The sequence below is a fragment of the Thalassophryne amazonica genome, chromosome 21, assembly GCF_902500255.1.
Source record: "Thalassophryne amazonica chromosome 21, fThaAma1.1, whole genome shotgun sequence".
In the NCBI taxonomy this organism is placed as follows: domain Eukaryota; kingdom Metazoa; phylum Chordata; class Actinopteri; order Batrachoidiformes; family Batrachoididae; genus Thalassophryne; species Thalassophryne amazonica.
Genome location: NC_047123.1, coordinates 29,072,844 through 29,089,426, shown reverse-complemented (window position 1 = coordinate 29,089,426; position 16,583 = coordinate 29,072,844). Strand labels below are relative to the sequence as shown.

General features: G+C 39.6%; 1 protein-coding gene across 3 annotated transcripts; it reads left to right on the top strand.

Annotated features, from left to right (window-relative positions):
* Positions 1–1,358: 1,358 nt before the first annotated feature.
* On the top strand, positions 1,359–14,557 carry vrtn (vertebrae development associated). Of its 3 annotated transcripts, none has more exons than XM_034162517.1 (4): positions 1,359–1,391; positions 8,744–8,784; positions 8,880–9,193; positions 10,485–14,557. In XM_034162517.1, the coding sequence occupies exons 3-4, from the start codon at positions 8,882–8,884 to the stop codon at positions 12,249–12,251; spliced, it is 2,079 nt and encodes a 692-aa protein (XP_034018408.1). In that variant the 5' UTR covers positions 1,359–1,391; positions 8,744–8,784; positions 8,880–8,881; the 3' UTR covers positions 12,252–14,557. The 3 variants fall into 3 exon arrangements, with proteins under 3 accessions (XP_034018408.1, XP_034018407.1, XP_034018406.1); XM_034162516.1 differs by lacking the exon at positions 1,359–1,391 and adding an exon at positions 3,132–3,454; XM_034162515.1 differs by lacking the exon at positions 1,359–1,391 and having other exon boundaries at positions 8,140–8,784.
* The last annotated feature ends 2,026 nt before the right edge of the window (positions 14,558–16,583 follow it).

The window sequence follows — 16,583 nt, the reverse complement described above, 5'->3', positions numbered from 1 at the left end:
TTTAAAAGAAAAAACAACAACAAATGAAATAAAAAAAAAAAAATAATAAAAAATGACTTGCTCAGACCAGCTATTTGTCTCTGTCTTTAACAATTATTTACATTCTGTACTCAGTTAATTAAAGCATAATGTTGCCACACCAGATTAAAATAAATAAATAAATCATGACACTGATTTTATTTATTTTTATTGGGATTGTGATTTCTTTCATCATTATTTTGTTTGGGCAGGGGTGGTGGCCAAGTGGTTAATGCACTTGGTTTCAGTTCAGAAGGTTCCGTGTTCAAATCCCACCCCTGCCACATTTCTCCATGTAATGTGGAGTTGCGTCAGGAAGGGCATCCGGCGTAAAACTTGTGCCAATTCAACATGCAGATCCACCTTGGATTTGCTGTGGCGACCCCGAGTGCAAACAAGGGAGCAGCCGAAGGGTCTTACTATTCATTATTTTGTTTATTTCTATCAGGTTTTTGATGTAAGTTTGCATCTTGTAAAAAACAATAGTTTAATGTTTTAAATGGATGCTAAAACTTTTTTGTTGGTTTGTTTTAAACCGATGTGGCAGCATTACATTTTCCATACGTAATACCACAAAATACAGATTTTGATGTGTTGTGTGGCATCGTTCCCTGAACACCACTAGGTGGCACAAATGCTCTTCACGCCATAGATATCTGCCTTCTGTTCCTAAAGTGATTAGGAATTTGATGTTTTGGTTGAATTCAATCTGCCATCACTGCGCACCCCCCCCCCCCCCCCCCCAAAGGTACCCAGTTCTCATTGATTTAAACCAATTCCTTGAAACAGCCGTTCCAAACCTTTCAAGGCCACCTGAGATCAAACGTCATGTGACCATTAGAAAAATAATATATGACTTCATATTAGTGTTTAACTGTAATCATGGGAGCATTTCTTTGAAACAGCTGTTGGACACAGTCCTTACGGAGGAGACGAGATGATCTCAGGAAAGGTTCATGTGATGAAGACCTAATGAGTGTATTAATGTAGTCAGCAGTGGCCAGATCCAGACCCTTGGATCAAACCAGAGGATTTAAATAAAAGATCTCACCCTCTTCAGCGTCTTGATGACCAGACATTGCGTCACGGATCTGCAGCGGTTGGTCTCGCTGACATGGGTTTGACGAGGCCGGTGAGCAGATCTGCAGAGACGTCCTCACATCAAATCAAACAGCGGTTTTACTGGGAAGTAACAAGAAGTTTAGGTGCCAGGCAACCATTGGCTGGGACGTCCAGTGATGGGTGGAGTTTTTGATCAGCGGACGCGATGATCTGGTTGATATCAAATGCTCATAACTCTTTAATTTGCATTTTGTTTGTAGGTCTTAAAGGGAGGGAACAAGGCATCATCATGGAAACAGATGAACTTCAAGGTACAGCTGCTGGTTTTTGGGTGCATATGAGCTCTGTATTTGAGGTAAGATCACAGATCTCCTTGTCTGCTGCATCCAGGTGAAACATGGGCGTCCCGTCAGCCTTCTCCAGGCACTGGGGTCATGATACTCCTCACTGATTTCCACTTGTTTGACACAAAGTCATATAGCGGACCCAAGCATCCCCCATGAAACCTTGACCTGAGCTGTTTTAACCTGGTTAAAGTGGAGACTGTCCACACGCTTTGATGTACACACACACTGGTCCATTTTGTCAGGTGGTTTTTGGTACATGCAGGCAGTGTGTCTGGTGTCCAGGCAAAGGTTCGGTTAAACAGACGCTGGGTTGCAATGTTTCTGTTTTTGGTTGTAAAATTAACTTTTGGAAGGTCACAGGAAGTAGATGAATTGTTACATTCTGATGTTGATTAGAACATATATTTGCAAATTCTGACACTGACACGATAGGTAACCCAGGGGGAGTAAATAATTTGATGAGACTCTGTTGTTGTTTAGAACATCTGTTTGCATATTAATGATTAGCTGATCTTTTTTTGTTGTGACCACAGTTACTTAATACAGGGTAGCCACTTGACACTGACACCATAGGTATCCCTGCGGAGTAAATGATTTTAGATTGTGTTGTTGTTTAGAACATATATTTGCATATTAACGATTAGTTGATTTTTTTTTTTTTTCTCCTTGTGACCACAATTACTTAATACAGGGTAGTCACTTGACACTGACATCATAGGTAACCCGGGGGAGTAAATGATTTGATGAGACTGTGTTGTTTAGAACATATGTCTGCATATTAGGGTGATTCTTAAACTACGGGCACTTATTATGTCCTTTGATCATATTGTATGAAAAACAGAAAAAAGGGGAAATTTCACACTTTTATAGTTATCTTTACAATGAAAGTGTGTTAAGAAATTTGTTCTAGTAGTCTATGATGACTTTCACCTTTTTTCAGCATCATTATATGCAAATATTGCCGTTTTGTGCTTGTCCCACACCCAGACTTTTGACTTTCAGTGATAAAAATGAATGGTAAAGAAACATTTTTTCTAATGTTTTAAAATGTCTCTGAATAAAATATCAGTAAAATAATCAAAACATAATTGGGGTATTCAATGTCATACAACTGTTGTGATTTTTTTTTTTAGTTGTCCCACACTATTGCCGTAATTTCCACACAACACTGTAATGTCCCTTTAAACAGTTTGTATGAAAGATTGTTTGGGTAGTTTCTATGGAGATAAACAGTGACATCAGAGCACATGTATATAGCGCCAAATCACAACAAACAGTTGCCCCAAGGTGCTTTATATTGTAAGGCAATGGTGTGGTGGAAATTACATTTACAAGGCCAGTAGTGCCCGTAGTTAAAGAATCACCCATTAATGATAAGCTGATCTTTTTTTGTTGTGACCACAGTTACTTAATACAGGGTAGCCACTTGACACTGACACCATAGGTACCCCGGGAAGTAAAGGATTTGATTAGATTGTGTTGTTGTTTAGAACATATACTTGCATATTAACAGTTAGCTGATTTTTTTTCTTGTGACTGCAAATACTTAATACAGGGTAGCCACTTGACACTGACACCATAGGTAACCTGGTGGAGTAAATGATTTGATTAGACTGTGTTGTTGTTTAGAACATATACTTGCAAATTAATGATTAGCTGATCATTTTTTTCTTGTGGCTGCAAAAATATATTGATACAGGGTAGCCACGTGACACTGACGCCATAGGTGACCCGGGGGAGTAAATCTGATCTTTTCTTCTTGTGACCACAATAACATATTAACAATACAGGGTGGCCACTTGACACTGACACCACTTGTACCTCTGGGGAGCTCTTACACCAATCAACTGACCCATGGCTGATTCTGGCACCCTGCAGCGTCCACTTGCTGAATGAACCTCACATTCCCCATTTTCACTGCTTAGACATGTTCAGCTTTATTTGGAGTGCACCAGCGGCTTCAGCCCAGGACTTGTTTGACATCCCCTGCCAGTGTGCGCACACGGACACACACAGAGGCCCAGCAGGTGAGAGACTGCCGGAGCCAGTTCTGGTGTTGCCCTATTTGCATTTTAAATGCTTGCAGCCAGCCCACTACTGTGTTCACAGAGCAGCACATCTAGATGTGTGATTGAGTCAAGGGTGGAAGACACGAGGACTTGCACCAGAGAGGGAAAGCGGTAATGTCCGCCTGCATGAATGCGCGTATCAGATCATCACAACACGCCACTATTATGTGACACAGACAACTGAGAATCTTCATTAAAATCAGTATTTTGAGATATTAATGACATGGACAACACCGCACTCGTAGAGTGCAAACCTCTGCCAACCCAACTGCACAAATTTTTACCTTGGAAATTTTTTTTTCATGGTCAAAGTCCTGTTAGAAGTTAGCTTTTCATAAGCTGAAATATAATAGGAAATATAGCTCAAAAGGGCTTTTCAACGTTGAAATCAAATATCCACTAAATCCGCAATTTAGATCAGATCCGGATCAAACTTTGTCAGGCGACAGTGAGTGCCAGTCTGCATCTCATTTTCAAATATGAGAGTGATTGGGGCACGTTTGATCAAGATATAATGTAAAATATACATTAAGTGGGGTTTTCAATGTTAAATTTAAATGGCCACAAAATCTGTAATCTGGATCAGATCAGGATCAAACTTTGTCAGTCAATAAAGGATACAATCCTACATAATGCTTTCAAATATGAAAGAAATTTGATCTTTTTTGACAGAGTTATGTATTTTTGAAAAATTGCACAATGTCAAAGATAAGAAATTTTTCAATTTTCCAAGATTTTTCCTTGCTTTGCCCTTTGACCTACGACTGTGGAAATTGAATCAGTTCTTGCCTATCAGGATATGAATTTTCAGTAAAAATTTCATAATGATATATGACAAATTGTGGGCTCCAGGCTGTTCACAATCAAACAAATACACACAAACGGGCGAAACATAACTCCCTCCAACTTCGTTGGCAGAGTCCACAATCCAATTCCAGATCCAGATTGGTCATCCATTTGAAGAGGAGAGGTTTTCAGTTGGTGGAGATCCAACTGAAAACCATTCAAGAAATGTAATGAAGTGTCAAATGTATTAAAATGTCAAAAATAGGCCTTTTCATACTGTAAAATTAATGGAAAAAACCCAATCACAAATTCACACCCATATCCCGATCTAGACCAAAAATATATGTTCTCAATAAGACTGATCTTTCCACCAAATTTTGTGGCGATCCACCGAAAATGCTTTGAGAAACTAATTGAAATGTCAAATAATGTCTTTATTGTCTCACTATATAAAATGAAGTATGTAAAATGCTCCAGAATCCACGTGCACATGCTGACCCGCACAGCTAAATTTAACAGATTCCTCTTCTTGATAAGATTAACCTTTCCTCCAGTTTTTGTGGGGATATGCCTGTTAACACTTTGAGAAATTGATTAAAATATCTTGTCTCACTATATAAAATAAAGTAATTAAAATACTGTGGAATCTGCACACATATTAATTATTCCACCAAGATCAGAGGAGGATTTTTTTTTCCTCAGCGAACAATCCTATCAATCTGTTTTATGTGTTTTAACCAAAGAAGTTTTAAAAATGCTTTCAAGGATTTGTCCAGCAAGTTGCCAGATTGGGTCACTTTGCCTCACCACCTTGTACAAAACCATAATTTTTTTATGGATTCAGTTCCTGTATTTGTCTTCCTGCTTGTGCTTCCTCTCGTCTGTATTTACCATAAAATGAAACCGTTTATCAAAGGGGAAGCTGATCATATGTTCACTATCTCACTGATAAGTTCAAAGCCGTGACCTCGAGTGACCTCGGGCACCGGTTTGTCTGCAGAGTGCGTGGATCAGCGAGGGGACAAATGCTCCCGTACCCCCAGTGTGGGGCCAAAGCCACAGGGTTTGTGGGGGGGAGCTGGGAGGACGGGGACGGGATTGTTGTGCATGTGTGGAACAAAAGGCCTTGATTACTGAAATCCTGCAAAAGGCAGGAGGCCAGCGGAGGTGTTAAAAGTGATACAACGGAGAACCAAGCTTCTCCTCTCATAAACGTCATCTCTCACACCCTGTCTGAACATCTAATCCACAAACCTCTCTGGAGTGTTTTTTTTTTTTTTTTTTTGAGCCAATCAGACACATTTCTTGCAGAAAGGCCTTCTTGTGCAGCCTCACAGACATAAACGACACATTTGTGGGTCATTGAACGCATCATCTAAATGCACTACACCTTAAAAGTGAACTGTTGCCATATTGGAGCTTACTAACAAGGAAAAAAAAACACACAAACACCTAGCTTAAAAAGCTAAAAGTCCCGATACTTGCCTGTTATGTGTGTGTTCTTGCGGGTTGTAACACATTGGCTTTTGTTAACACTTCACATTGAAATTGACCCTGGCTGTTGTCTGCTCCTGGAGGAGGCGTTTCTCCGAGCAGAGATTGACTATTTCCTGAAGGGAGGTGCTGCATATCACTCCCAAATCTCCTCTGTGCCCACCACACAATGGACTAAAACTCCAACAAAGAGGATTATTTTCAACCTCCGTGTGAAACTGATTTCCTCTGACTCACATTGAATCCTGTGGACGTCTAGGTAGGAAATGCTTCTCGTTTGCGTTGTTTTGAACCAGAAATTAGCCGGTTTCAAGGTAAAACTTTTTTTTTTTTAAATTAACTCTTAATGAGTTAAAAATGCATGTGAGTGAAGTGGCATATTTTTTTGCTCAATTTTTCCACAACTTTGTAAAAAAACAACAACAACAAAAAAACCAAACAAAAAATCGAACTTTGATTAGAATTTGAGTTAAATTGCAACTTTTGTCATTGTAGTACAGGCACGAACACATTTCTCAGATGTATAGTTTTTATATATTTTTTTTTTCTTAAAACTTTTTTAAATTACAGTATTGAGGAAAAATAGCAAAAAAAAAAATAATAATAATTCTGTGATGCATAGTTTTTCTATTTTTTTTTCTTCTTTTTAAAATTTTTTAAATAAAATAATTCAGTCATAATATTTTTTTTTCCCATTGTGTTGGTCTCAAACTGGCAGCCCGAGGGCTGGATGCGGCATACAAGCTGAAGGTTTGCAGCTGTTTCATTTCTCACTATGGATTAATATGTTTATTTTATTGATTTGCAATTAGTTGTGGTTCATAAAATGTCAGAAAATTGTGAATAATGCTGCTCAGTGTTTCCCAAAGCCCAAGACGACCCACTCAAATGTCTTGTTTCATCCACAGCCTAACCATATTGACTTTGCTGTCAGAGAGTAGTCAAGAAAACAGAAAATGTTCACATTTAAGTGGCCAAAATCAGAGAATCTGGACATTTAAAAACTTAAAAAATGGATTAATTGTTGCAGCTCTTGTCTTGTTTGTGTTAAAAAAAAAAAGTCAGTGGCTCCAACATAGTGCTGCAGTGGCACATTTCAACAAAATGCACCTCCCAAGTAATTTGTAGCTGCTAAAATTAACCTTAAGCTAGCTCTAACACAACCGAGCATACCATCTAAGTATGAAATTCATTGAAGTTTCATATTTTCTCCATAATTTTGTCATGATTCGAGCCCGTCGTGCAGCAGAGAGCAGATTACCACCCTGTTAAAATCAATACCACAAAAGAACAAAAAATATCTTCAAATGTACCACAGTATTCAGAAAATAGCAAAAAAAAAAAAAAAAAAAAAAAAAAAAAGAGATTACATAGGAGCTGAACCAACTAGTCTAAACCAGCTTGCACTAGCTGGAGATGCGAGTCGTTGCATTCCTTAAGTAACGCATTCTTGCGCAGACGTTACGTCATTGCCGGTGTTGGTCGTGACAGAGGAGCCACTGCGTATTAAATATGCCTGTAGGCCTTTTTCCCTTAGTTACACATTTTAACCCGCTGTATTCAACGTAATTACTGCAAATGCAAAGTGTATTCAGCTGTTTTGATAATAAATAAAATAAAACTTTTCAGCCGAGTTTCAGGAAACCTGCTGAAATAATAATAATAATAAGAGGCCATTTAAATTTCGGTGTTGGTCAGTTTTCAGATATGGATTGTGGGGATTATTTATTCAAGCTGTATTTTAGATTTTTCAACATTGGATCTGTGTAAAATCTGATGGAATTGGGTCTTTTTTTGAGACAAAATGTGACATGAAGGTTGATTTCTGAGAAAAACCTTTTCAAATTGGTCTTCCTGTGAGATATAGTTTGATACAATCAAATGTGTGTCTTCACTGACAGGAAAGAATTGGGTGCAAAGAATTTAATTACAGAAAAATATTGGAATTATTTTTCTTGATGAACTTCTTGAACTCTGCTTTATATCCATTTCCAAATTTATAACCAGTTCCAGATCTAGATCATTTATATTTTCCAGAACTGCTTTTAGTTACGTTATCAAAGGTTTTTCTTGTTTTTGTTTTTGTTTGTTTTTTAAATTCAACTTGCAGTTTATGCAGTCAGGCTTTCCTGATAAATTCCAACTGTTTATAATTATTTTAGAATTATTTTCACAAGTAGATTCACTTGAATGTCACAAATTTGTAAAAAAAAAATCCCTCTATGAAAATTATATATATATATATATATATATATATATATATATATATATATATATATATATATATATATTAAAAAAAGCAAATAATCAGTGTTGCTCAATTATGAGGAAACCATGCAATTTTGATGTAGCTCAGGATTCTGGATTGCTAAGTTTTTTTTTAACATTTGCTATGTGATTGTTTTTAACATTTAAGGTTTTCATCTGATCTCTATAAAATTTGGTTATCAATCTTATGAGGATGAACACTTAAAATGCTGGTTTTAATTGCGATCTGGGTGTAGAATCTCATGGATCTTCTTTAAAGCTTCCTTTTGCATAGTGAAGTACAGTATTTTTTTTCTTCTTTTTTAACATTTCAAACAATTTCTTATTTGTGCGTTGGATTGTCTGTTTGACTGTGAGTTGTATTACTCTAAAAGTTTTCAACAAGGTGAAAAAGTTTATTATTTCATTGTTCATCTGGATTTGGGTTTTGTTTTTGAAACTTTATTCTACAGAGCAAGAGGAGACATTTTTTTAAGATGCTCTTTATTCGAAATGCTTTTGTCCAATTTCCACAAAACATGGTGAAAAGGTTGAAGTCTTCGGTACTCGAGTGAAATTATGAACCATTTGTAATGAGCTCATCCAGTTATAGGTCAAAACACAACATTGTTACTGTCGTTGCTGTTTCCATGTCTTGCTGATCTTGTCTAGTTATGATTTTCACATAATAGTTGTTTGTTTTTTGTTCGTCTGTCCAAGCGGCCCTCCTGCGAGGACAGATCCTGGCTCTTGCCCCTCAGGTAATTTGGGTTTGAAGCTAAAGTTCTAGATCTTTTCTTAGCTCCTCTCTGCCCTCTTTAAATTTTGTTCCTCCAACCTCTCATCGGATCCTCAGGCATGATTCCGAGGAACGAAGTCGTTCTGTCTGTTTTGGGGGAGCTCCAGGAAGCCACGGAGAGCTCAGGCCTGGATGTCCTCAACGGAGTGGCCCTGGAAGTTGAGCAGGTTCTTGCTCCCTTCCAACTCCCCAAGACCCCTTGCCGGAATTTCCTGGATTGGACCGGCATCGATGAAGTTGCTCATGGCCTGTACCCACCTGATTCCCCTGGTGACCTTCTGCCCCTTAACTGTAAGGGGGAAGGCAACCGTCTGTTTGACGCAGTCAGCATGCTGCTAGTAGGAACCACTGGACTCAGCTTGGAACTACAGGTGAGCGGTTCACGATCCACTTGATTGGAATTGATACATTTCAGTGCCAGTAAAACAGTGGATCCACCAACACAGTTTAATGGAACTTGGTGAAAAGTTTGGGTCCAGTTTGGAAAAGATACAAGAACTGGGTAGGGTAGTCATTGGGTTGGTAGGGTTAGTAGTAGAAAGCGGTCAGTTAGGGAATAACCCTGTTGTATCTGATGATTTGCGGATGTCCAAGCTGTTAACACGTCGCAAATGGAGCTTTACCTTTGCAGCTGTAACAGCATGAATATCATACCCAGCATGAAAGTGTTTATTCTCATTCTAATTCAATTCCGTTTGCACGGTTTATTTTTCTGTAGGTAATTTGATCGGTGAGGCTTACCGTCGAGCCGAGGCAGCGCCGCTCCAACAATGGTCAGGGTGCGGAATAATCCATCAAACGTGAAAATCCATCAAATGTGAAACTGTAATTCTGTATCAGAATCCACATTGATACTTTCTCTCGCTCTCAGTTAACAGCGCAATTTGAGACTTTTTAAAACTTTTTACCAACTCTATAAAAGTATTTATCCTCAGCTTTTATGTTTTTCTTGTTCATGACAACGGAACAAAACAAAAGTACTCATACTAAATACACTTCAAATTACAACTTTTTCAGTTGCTGTTTGTTATTCCTTTATTTTATTAAGTCAGCAGATTTAAAAGTCCAGAGTTGATTGCACGAGTTGTGTATGTACAAAATAACTCTGAAACTAGTGAGCAGATTTTCACCAAATTTGGTAGGAATCTTCCTGGGGTGAGCGTGTCCAGATGATTAACTTTTGGAACAAATTGGTCACAGCTTCAGGATGAAAAAAAACACATTTTCCCCAATCTCCAAACCCATATAGGGATGGAATGGTGATCCAAGGCTTATATCAATCAGTTAATCATGTATTCATTACGTGGTATGCAACATCAGGATGGCGTCACTATGCCATTAATATATTAGTAGTAGTAGTATTGGTATTATGTACACGCACAGAGTATGCATTACCATGCCCATTAGTTCATGTTGTTTAATGCTTTGATTCCTGGGAAACCCCTCAATAAATAGTCATTCAAATTTTTATTATTAATAATGAAGTGTGACTTTTCAGTATACAAGTTGCAGGACCTCCCAATTTGGTAACCAAGCAAAATTTGGTAGTTAACATATAAATGTTTCCCTTTGAGATTAGAGCTTAAAAAAAACCAAATGGTGAGTAGTTTTTAATGGTACCCAATGAGTGATTGTATTGTTCATCCATACTGCCCCCTACAGGTACGAACAGTAGTGGAAATGGTGGTGTGGAAGAGGTACTACCTATCTGGGATGATCGATTCTAAAATGATGCTGCAGGCAGTGCGTTTCAGTCTCTGCGCAGAGGAATCCGAGGATATGGTCAACTTGCCCGTCGCAGTCCTGGAAGCCATATTTGATGCCGATGTGAAAGCGTCCTGCTTCCCAGGTTCATACGCCAACATGTGGCACGTGTACGCTCTGTCATCAGTCCTCCAGTTTAACATCTACTCCATCTACCCTATGTTCAACCTCAAGATTCGACCTTATTTCAATCGGGTCGTACGTCCAAGGAGCTGTCCGAAGGACTTGGATCTGGTAACGCTCCATATCATGTGGTCTGGTGAGCTGCAGTTGGGTTCCTTGTTCAGGCCTAACCATTTTGTTCCACTTGTCCAAACAACAGACCTCACATTTGGAAGCCCCAACAGTGAGCAGGTCAGGCCAGTCACCAGTGAGATGCAGCTGCCCCAGGATTCCCATCTTTCCTACTCCAATTTAAAAGACAAGTACAACATCACCAAGAGGACTTTCTACCGCTGGAAGAGGCAGACTCAGGAGCACTGCAAAAAGTCGGCAGCAAGGTACGAGGCTAAGCATTTCCTGCAGACCTGCTACTTGGAGGGTAAGCTCATCCCCCTGCACCAGTTCAAAGAGATGTTCCCAGAGATCTCGAGATCATCTTACTACAATTGGAAGCACGAGCTCCTGAAATCTGGAGGAAACTTCTCCACCTCATCTTCAACCGGAGAGATAAGTCCAGGAGAGAGCACAGAGCAGGAGGTTTGGTCTTCACCCGAGGCAAAGCAGGACGAGCAAGAGAACCACGGGAGCGTGGCCAGGATGTTCGGCGTCAGTCTTGGCAAGCTGGACCTTGAGCGGGCTCAGAATGTGGCTCACATGCAAGAGGCTAAGCGCTGTTTGCAGAATTGCATTGCAATGAATTCCTCGCTCCCTTTCAGGATCTTCAAAAGAAATTTTCCTGGGATCTCCAGGTCCACCTACTACAACTGGAGGAGAGAAGCCTTGGTGTTCAACAGAGGTTACAAAGGCCCCGCTGGGAGCAGTGAGGACAGCTCAGATGCAGACAAGAGCCAAAGTCATAATCATATTTCGCAACTGTTGCCAAACGCCAACCAGGCGGTGTTGCCTAAAATGAGGATCTGCAGGCAGAAACACAGAAGCTTCAATCTGGCTTACATGAGCAAGAAACAGCTTCGAGATGCAGCGAAGCTCCATGTACAAAAGTCAAAATTATCCCTGACAAAGTTCAAGCTCAAGTTCCCGTCCATGTCACCTTGCTTCTATTGGTTGTGGCGTAGTGGTCCGACCCGCAAACGAAAGAAAAAACTAATTCCCCACACACCGGCGATCAGTGTGCCAGAGAGTCTGAATGATACCGCCACAAAAAGCACGATGGGTGAAGGAAAGATTGATGGTCCCAGTATGTTCCCATTTGTAGGGAATCGTCCATGTCTGCTAGGTTCAACTATGGCTTCCTTCAATGCCTCGCGCTCAAAGCACATGTACGGCGGCATGGCGCCAATCAATGAGCAAATGTTTGCCATGGATGTTGTGGCTTTGGCCAACTTTAAGGCCCGGGCGAAGCTATTCCTGCAGCAACGCTTTGAGGAAAAATCCTTCCCAACATTTAAGGAATTCCGGTCTTACTTCCCCTTTACACCACGCTCTACCTACTACATGTGGAAACGAGCTTTGCATCACGGCGTGTCTCTGGTTCACGGATAAGGGTGTAGCGTCAACTTTTCAACCCATTAAAATGGGTATTCAAAGGCTAACGCAATGCTCTGTTGGGGAGGCGGGAAAAAAAAATTACATGACGAGTATGAGTTTCTTTGGAATTCACTTTTTGAGTGACTTACATATGTTGAAATACGGCTGAAAGTCATTGCAGCTGAGTGCGTGGTGGTCCCCCACCACCACCACCACCGCTCTGTGTCATTCCTACCTCATGGACATTTGCACATGTGTGAAAAGAAAAGAATTCTGGTTCCGGTTAAGCCCCGCATGTTGCCCTCCAGGCAGAAGGCAGTTCAAAGCTGCTGTTTCGTGGCATTTTGTTTGAAGCCGTTCTCCTTCAGTCTCTTTTAATCGCTACCAAGTATTACCCTTTAGGCCCTTTATTCCACCTTTGTTTTTTTTTAGATGATAGTTAAGTTAGTGCTGATGCTTTTTGATTATGTGTGTATTTGTTATGTTTCTTGGTTTGACTTTTTTTTATATTATTGAATGTATACTTTTCTGAGATTGATTTGGTGCACCAAAGTTTACATATTAGCGCCTTTTTTCCACATAGCGTATGGACTGTCTGTAATATACGCAATACGCCATGTTGTGTTCAACATGAGCAAATGCATGTCATTACGGAAACCTTACCAGCTAAGAGAAGCTAACTTTCTGTTTTTCATCGTCCAGTTGTGTGAAATATGCGCACAGAACACGATGGAGACAAAAACAAGGCAACATGTTTGCTTCTTACCGTTGCAAAAATTAACGAATATCCACAATGTATTAAAGTCGCTAAACTACTTTCTTTTTACTTCTCCAACTACACTTTGATTGTCAACAAACGATGGAAATGAAGGAGCTAGCTTGTTAGCTTTCCAAAGCTAGCTGGCAAGCGCAACGCGCATACAGTCTCTCTCGAATTTATGGCAAAAGTTAAATTTAGCAAAAAATTATTAAAAAAAGGATGGAGGAGCTTGGCACTATGTCAAACATAAGACGTTTAGAGGAATAAATGGGTAAACAGACGTTAAAGCTACGTATGCTATGTGGAAATGAGGCGCTGGTTTTTATTATGAGGCTAATCTAATATCACACAATATTTGCACTAAAATAGTTCAGACTGTTGAATGTACTGACTTAACCAAAACTATTTTTTACCGTCTAAATTCCTGCTTGAGACTTTCAAAAACCTTGGGGAAAAATGTTTACATTCCTTTTTACTTACTACTGATGTTTTTTATTCTCATGCCTCTAAAAACTTATTCTGTAGTAGTACTGCTCTGGATTTCAGGATGTGGCGCTCATAACTGGCATCATGGCATATGCTAATGCTAACTGCAGTTAGCAAGTTACTCATCATTGATGTTAGCCTGCCTGCCAAACCGTTAACATCAGCAGTGATTGTGTTAATTACAGCGAAGGAACTGCTAATGCTAATTGCTTACCACTGTCATGTGGCCACACATGGTAATACGAAACGGTAATGTGTGACCACATATGGTAATGCTAACCACAGTTAGCATTTTCTTTAATCCTTTCTAAACAAATGCGCCATATCAATGTAACAATGTCCGGTATAAACAATGCTGTCCTCCACATCCATAAATGTGGTATTTCTTAGAAAAATTTATATCCGTGGTGAGTAAATTGGAAGATATTAGCTAGATATGGCTAGTTGGATCTGTGGCTATCCATCACAACCAGGATAGCCAGTTCTGCTTAAAGCTAGCATAGTCGGCTAATGTAACTTGTTTTTTATTATTACCCATAATTCAGTGTAGTGCTGCACTATGGCCTTGCACTCTGAATCATTGCAGTAATTCCAGTTTATAGTTTATTTCTGTTGATATGCATGAGTTAACATTTTAATTGCTAATATCATAGGATCACTCTATAATACTGCTAAGGGGACTGAGGCTACTGTTAGTAATTAATTAATTTAATTAGTACTTTTCACTCAGTAGCTTTGTGCCTAAATACCCCCTTAAAGTGACAAGATTGGCATCAAATCAGTTTTTCCAATGATTTTGCATGTATGCATTTAAGTTTCTCAAGAAAAACATTACTACGCCCTTTGCCGATTTTTGCTTACGGCTATCCCAAGTGACAATCCATATATCTTGTCACTTCCTCAGAACATTTGTATAAAACTCAGATTGTAAATGGTATTTCTGGAGCTTGGTCGAACTGTGCGGTCTTAATGTAGCCGTTTTTACGCCCCATGTCAAAACTACCTATTTCCCCGTGAAGTCTGAGAATATTTATATACTAATATTGCCTTTCAAGTTGTACGAATAATAAGAAAACACAACTTCAAGGTTTTCACTACACATTCTTTCAATGTAGCAACATAGAAAGAATAGCGAAATAATTCAATGTATTTATATTTCTTCTTTATGGAATATGTTAAAAAAGACACTGCCTATATATGATATCTGTACTGCTGCTATAGATTAATAAACAATGTACCAGTGTCAGCCATGTGTTTTTTTTTTATTCTACCGCACGCAACCAATTATTTTGTGGTCCTTAATGAGCAAATGGCACCAAGCCAGGGAACTGTAAAATGTCTAATTTTCCACAATCAGTGGATCGCTCATCCATCATGGAGAAGCATTGTTCCGACTCAGGCGAAAAAAACAATAAGCCCATCGAATTTTCTACCCCATCAATCGCGGCCTGATTTGATTGTCTGGTAGGATGAATTGATCAACTTGGCGTGCGATTCCCTTTGCGTTAATGCCTGTAACTCCACAGGCGGGTCAAACCAAACCCAGGGCCGGTGAATAGATAAAATAAAGGCTTTTCAGGTCTGTTTTGTGTTTTTTCCTGACTGTTCTCTGTCTAGCTATTGTGCTTATGCTAATTGCTGAGCGGGAGGAATGGCGCTGAGACCGCAAGGGGGAAGGGGTTAATTGTATGCATGGAGATTGAGATGTTTGAGATAAGGCCGAGAGTGACTTCAGGAGGAGGGCAGGAGGTGCAAAATGGCAGGAATTTGATGTCATAAATATGAAAATACCCTGGTTTGGAATTGTTCTTACTTCTTTTTGTGTTTGGCGTTCCTACGGGTGGGAGACATTTCTGCACGGTGGTACCCAGACACTCCGCGCGACTACAGCAGGACCCAGTAGTGTCATTCGGTGATTAAGTATGCTGCTACTTTTAGGAGAGGTTTTTCAAGAAATCCATGTGAAGTTGTTGGTTTTTGTTAAACTCATTTCAACATTTACAATAATGCCAGAAACCTGGCAAAATCTCATCGTAGCCACAGAAAGTTAAAAACATGGATAATCACTGCAAGGTGCTACTTGTTTGGTTGGTAGTACCGGAGTATGTTGGTTATACATAGTTAAAAGTGCTAGCTTTTGTCGTACATACTTCTATATTTGGACTATTTTTAAATTAGAGGTATTACGGGATTAAGTATAATCTGGGGTTATTTCCATCTAAACGAGACCAAAACAGGTGTTTACACACACTACATTGGTCATGTTCGCAGATTGCTTAAATCCAGTACATGTATTAAGAAAAAGCTAAATTCGCTGCACTGGCACCCTTTGCGCAAGTGTCCTTACACATTTGTCACTTCGACAGGAAAATCAGAAATTATCAATAATAAAAAAAGTTTTAATTTGTGCCGTACCCAAATTAAAAATGACATTATTGGGGTTTGTTGTTAGACTTCCTTCAGGAGTCTCCTCTTGACTGGTCACTCAGATTTTGAGAACTGCCTACTCGAGACATATTTATCAAATAGTAGCATACTATGTCCTGTCCAGGGTGTACCCCACCTCACGCCCTATGACTGCTGGGATAGGCTCCAGCCCCCTGTGACCTTTAATTGGAATGAGCAGGTATAGAAAATAGATGGATGGATGAATAGCATACTATATGTATTTCTTAATAATTCATGTCTGGGAGCATGTGCCGGTGCTGCGCATTGCCACGTCTGCCCCACGACAGAACAATCTTGGATCCTGGTTGGCAACAACCCAGGCAGATTTCAACTTGATTATGCTTATTGGCCCTTGAAATACCAATGTGATCAATCTGGATGAATCTCGGCGCCAACTCACCTTGACATAAAGAAATATTTGATGTACTCAAGAACAGTTTCTTTGCCTGTGGCTCATCTTGCCATCTCCATCTTCATTACTGTCTTATAGAAAGAGCTCTCACTGGCACTGAGCTTTGTTTATCTCAAATACAGCATGAAAATAATGAGGGTTGGCAGGTGGGAGATGAAGTCTTGAAGGATTAGCATACAGCAGACAGTTCTCAAAGATGGTGATAAAGCACAGAGGCATCTCAAGGATGCCAAGCTTTCAC

Coding starts and splice junctions, on each gene's coding strand:
- vrtn (XM_034162517.1), top strand. CDS start 8,882: ATGATTCCGAGGAACGAAGTCGTTCTGTCTGTTTTGGGGGAGCTCCAG. Junction 9,194..10,484: donor GACTCAGCTTGGAACTACAG/GTGAGCGGTTCA, acceptor TGCCCCCTACAG/GTACGAACAGTAGTGGAAAT.